General features: G+C 37.8%; 1 protein-coding gene across 1 annotated transcript; it reads right to left on the minus strand.

Annotated features, from left to right (window-relative positions):
* Nucleotides 1-3,808: 3,808 nt before the first annotated feature.
* Nucleotides 3,809-4,752, minus strand: LOC103130223 (beta-1,4-galactosyltransferase 1-like). Its single transcript, XM_016665760.1, has one exon. The coding sequence runs from the start codon at nt 4,425-4,427 to the stop codon at nt 3,840-3,842; it is 588 nt and encodes a 195-aa protein (XP_016521246.1). The 5' UTR covers nt 4,428-4,752; the 3' UTR covers nt 3,809-3,839.
* Nucleotides 4,753-5,034: the final 282 nt, after the last annotated feature.

Below are 5,034 nucleotides of genomic sequence, written 5' to 3' on the forward strand. Positions count from 1 at the left end.
TGTTTTCATTTATATTTAACTTGCTCTCCACAAACGTTTCTCCGCCAACATCTCCTGCCTACCTTCTGCCTTGCGGTGCAGTTCGGGGGTCTGTACCGTCCTCCCTGCTGCAGCAGAGACCCCACCTGCTTCCTGACCAGCTCCAGACTTCGTTTGGTCTCAAACTCGACCAGAAGTGGACCCACCAGAGACGGAGGCGTGTCGGGACACGGATCCAGAGGCTCAGAGGTCGCTGCTGTTTCCATGGAGACGTCTGGGGTCTTCATTACCCAAACATGATCCATCATCGCTCCAAAAACGCTCCTGTTGCTTTTCACCACCTGCTGTGGCACCGAAGGAAAAACCAAAGAAGTGTCTTTGGTGTGGAGTAAAAACACGGCGAAACACGTCAGAGTGAATAAGGCAGAAAGCGCCAGAACGCTGCGGATCTTCTCCTTCATGATGTTAAACTTTGAACTTTCCAGCTGTAAACATGGCTGCTCTCTGTTGGCTCACATGCTGAGAGGTCAGACTTTCTGTCTGTGCAGCGGAACGACACCTGCATTATGATTCATCTGTAGACAAAATCAGATATATTAATATGATAACGTAATAACTGCGACCTGTCCAGGTGACCCCGCCTCCCGACCCATTAGGGACCAGGATGTTAGACAATGGATGGTGAATAAAGCAATCATTGTTCAGAACATCTGTTTCAGGGATGTAAAATTCAACAATGTGAATTTTACACATTGTTGTAAAATTAGCTCACCATTTTTACAAATAAATCTTCTTAAAATATTTATTCATTTAGGTACAAGACAAAGCATTTGTCTTTAATGAACATTGCTTAGCAATAAATCCCCAAAATGTTTGAAAAAATATGTCATTTAAACAGCAGAAACTGTTTACATTTTGGTCCTATTCTACAAAAAATTTGACTTCTTTGCTTTATAAAAAATATTCTCTATTTGCAACATTATTAAAAAATTGAAAAATCTTTAGAAATAAATGTGGCCCTTGAATCCTTTCAATTTGACATTTTTAGCTCTAATGGCTAAAAGTTTGGATCTAAATGCTTGAGCGTGTTTTAACAGGAGGTGACCTTGAGATGACCTTCATCATGTAAATGTTTCAGGTCATCAAACTGTTGGACTATAAGAAAAGTATCTTATGATACATTGTATCATAAGAAAAATGATACAATGTAGATAAAATGCAGTGATTAAATTAAATGAAGCTTTTTGTAATTAAGGAGGGAATCAGTTCAAACAGACTCTGTGGAACAGAGATGGTCTAATAAAAACCCAGTACTGGTTCTACTGGCCGTCTAACTGGGCTGAGGTTGGTGGATCCGCAGCAGCTCTGAGTTTCTGACTGCGCTGTAGTGGGAACTGTTCTTACTCAGCCACATTCGGGGTTTTCCTGTTTGAACAACATGCACGTTAAAGTCCAGTCAGACTTTGACTAGACCACTCTTCATCCTGTTTCTTTCAGTCAGAGGTTGACTTGCTGGTGTGTTTTGAATTTGTTCTGATGTAAAAACAACAAAACAGGAATTATCAGGTTGATTTTAATGAATCAATGAAAACTTATTTTTTTATACATAGTTTGTCTAAAAAAAACAAATATTATGTATTTTTTATACTTTTGTTGCAACAGACATGATAATAGATCGACATTTTAAAAATATGCATGTGACATTTGGACCTTGCAGAACTGGATCAGGAAACATTTCATTACAGTTTATATATTAAAGCGGCAGAAGGTTCTGTCAGTACGAGAAGTTACTGAGATAAATAAAAACAATGTTGTTGTTTTGAGACCATTTTGAGGTAATATAATGGTAATAACAGCGTAATAATGCAAGAACTTATTCTCAAAGGTAATAAGCATTAAATTTTAATAAACATTTAAAACTGGAACTGGAAGACATTTTAAATATCCTAAATAAACAAAACAACAGAAGCAACAAATTATGAATAATCTGTGAACAAAAATGTCCTCCAGAAAAAAGAAACTAGTTGAGACCAAAACAGCAAAAAGACAAACGATAAATCATGCAAATTAAAATGATTGATCTAATTTTAATTCATCGTGCAATTAACTAACTTATTGTTTATTGTGGCAGGTCTAGCAACAACGTGCATGAGAAGAGGAAAAATGTAAACTACATGGACATCATAACCACAGATTCTGATCCTTTTCTTAGTTTTCACACGTCTCCTCTCAGCCGCATCATTTCTGTGACGACTAAGGCATTAATTTCAGACAGCTAAGAGTGAAATGTTTCACATTTAAATCAAATTAACACTTTCATATTTAACACAACAAAGAGAAAAGGGAAGTCAAGAAAGGGAACTAAGGAGACGCTCAGCGACAAACATGAGATGATTTTGGTTTTCTCCGGTTTTCTCCGGTTTTCTCAGCAGTAAAACGCTGCAGTTTAAAGTCCAACTTTCTGACCAAATTCTTTAAAATGTTTCTCTTTGAATAGTGAGAAATGACCCTAATGATAGTAAGATAATAATAATAATAATAAAACAACAATAATAATAATAATAATAATAATACTAATAATAATAATCTACTAAAAATGGTGACAGTCACACAGAAGAAAGGAATATATTGTGCTTGTTAACCGTAAGTAAACCAAACAAACTTTTGTCATATTCAGTTTTATCACCCAGATCCATATTAGTGCATTTAAAAGGAATATTTCTTTTCTATTTCTAATATTCCTCTCACCGTTTCCAACAGAAATCCTCTAAACGTCTTTCTGAGTCAGTGAGACGAACCAGAACCGACACATTAAAAGGTTTAACACCTGATTTGTTCACAGAGTATTACAGAGCTTTAAATCAGTTTATTTATGTTGAGCTAATTCACGTTAGATTCACTTTATTGGCCAGGATTGTTGCACAAACAATGAATTTCATGTCAGAGTTCAGACATGAAAGTCAAACTGAGCTCTGGAACTGAACCAGGCTGGCAAACCCAACACTTCCAGCCGACAGNAGAGCCCAGACACTAAAGCAAATAGGAGCTGATTTTTAACCAGCTAACTAGTTGGGAGCAAAAATGTTGCCAAGATTCACCGCCCTTCTGTTTCCTGTCCTCTTACTGAGTTGACATGGCTGAAAGGGAATCTAGCTTGAAATTATCTTCTCATTTTAGGAAAATTTCAAAAATGACAACAGTGGAGGAATTTCTACATTCCTATGAAGCTAAATAGGTGCCATAAAGTTTGCTCAAAAGAAAAACAATTGAAGCTAAACAAAAAATTGAAACTGATAAATTTTGAAACCTGCTGCCATTTTTTCAAACAAGTTGTGGGATGGTGAGATAAAAACACACAATAACAGCAAAACATGCCAGAACATCAAAATATTATTTGTGCATTTAAATTATCTTCTTATTCTCACACCATTGTTCAGCTGTTCTACCTTCATGCTTTACCTTTTATGGTAAAACGGCTTCGAATTACAAAACATTTATTCAGAAACCACATCTGTTGCTTAACGTACTGGAAGTGGAGCTTTTTTCTCAAACTACCCACATCTTTACCAGTCAAACAGAAACTGACCACAAAAAATGTAACTGTGTGTTAATATGTGTGTTACTGGCACTTACCACAGCAAGCAAGCCAAACGATTTCTTGTTGACTGAGAAAATCATTTGGGTAAAAAGTATTTGTGTTTTCTGGTAACCAAAGTTCATACATTTAACTTACACTTTCATATCATGACTGTTATTTTCCAAGATAATAAACCCATGCATCATTTAAGAAAACACACACACCTGTCGAAACAAAGCCAAACTGCCACCATTCCAAGTAAGATCCAGTATGTAAATCATCGTCATGGCGACCGAACATCCACAGAGATTAAAGTGTACAGTACATCCTTCATAATCTCTTTGACAGTAAAGTTGAGGGAATTTAGTCCATCAGTGTCGATATTCTCTGCTGTTTTTTGTGTTTTCACAGCGTTTTCTGGATTCACCTCATTGTGCAAGTCTCTTCCATGTTTGATCATTTTGTATTTTGCAATCTGAGCGTCCGGCCGAGTTATGGACATCCCTCTGTGGATGATCCTGTTGTACAGGTCGTCGTCCTCGCCACCCCAGCCCCAGAACGTGTTTGAGAAACCGTTGACCTTCAGGAACTGCTGCTGTGTCAGCAGGGAGACGCCACCAAAGGCAGTTTTTGAGGATAAGATGTAGTTAAATTTATCTACAGCCACTGATAAATGTCTGGGATGGTCAGAACATCTGTAGAGGTTCCTGTCGTCTATTGGCACCAGGTCTACATCCGAAAAGGCAAAACAGTCGTAATCGTACTCCTTCAGTGATTCATTAAATCCGATGTTCATCAGCTTGGCCCGGTTGAACGCTCCGTCTCCGTCCTGGTTGATGACGTACACACCGTAGTCCAGCTGCTGACGCATCAGGACCGGATGGAGGTAGTAGAGCCAGTGGTTCAGGTGTTCAGACCGGTTTCTGAACGGGACGATGACGGCCACCTAACGGAGGTTTGAATCGGCAGAACCAGAGACATTAGTGTGATGACTGTCTGTGTTTCCATTCACCATCAATAGCTGACATTTAGAAAGTAAATTTGATTAGTGGAAACCAAAAACTCAGTTTTTGGTTTTAAAAAGTCTTGGCAGTAGGATGAGCTGGTATTATTTTGTTGTTGGTATCAAAGCATTTCTCATGTTCAACAACCAGACATGAAGACGGCAGGATGACGACGCAGCATTTTCCTTTTGTGCCATCGCCTCAACAAACTGAGTCACATTTTAACTGGATTTCTTATTTTATGGAATCACTGGAAGTTTTGCTTTTTCAACATTAGCAGAATGAAGAACAAAGTTTTGAGTCCATCTGCAATGGAAATGCAGCCATTAAAACTGATTCTCTTACAACAGAATAAGATTTTAATCTGCACTGAAAAACAAACCAGTAGCTGCGTCTCCATTACAAACAAACAAGAAACGGCATTGAAATCATAAATGAATAAGTTTGTTCAGGCGATAAATCATTAAAACATGA

This window comes from Poecilia formosa, unplaced genomic scaffold, assembly GCF_000485575.1.
Source record: "Poecilia formosa unplaced genomic scaffold, Poecilia_formosa-5.1.2 Scaffold616, whole genome shotgun sequence".
NCBI lineage: Eukaryota > Metazoa > Chordata > Actinopteri > Cyprinodontiformes > Poeciliidae > Poecilia > Poecilia formosa.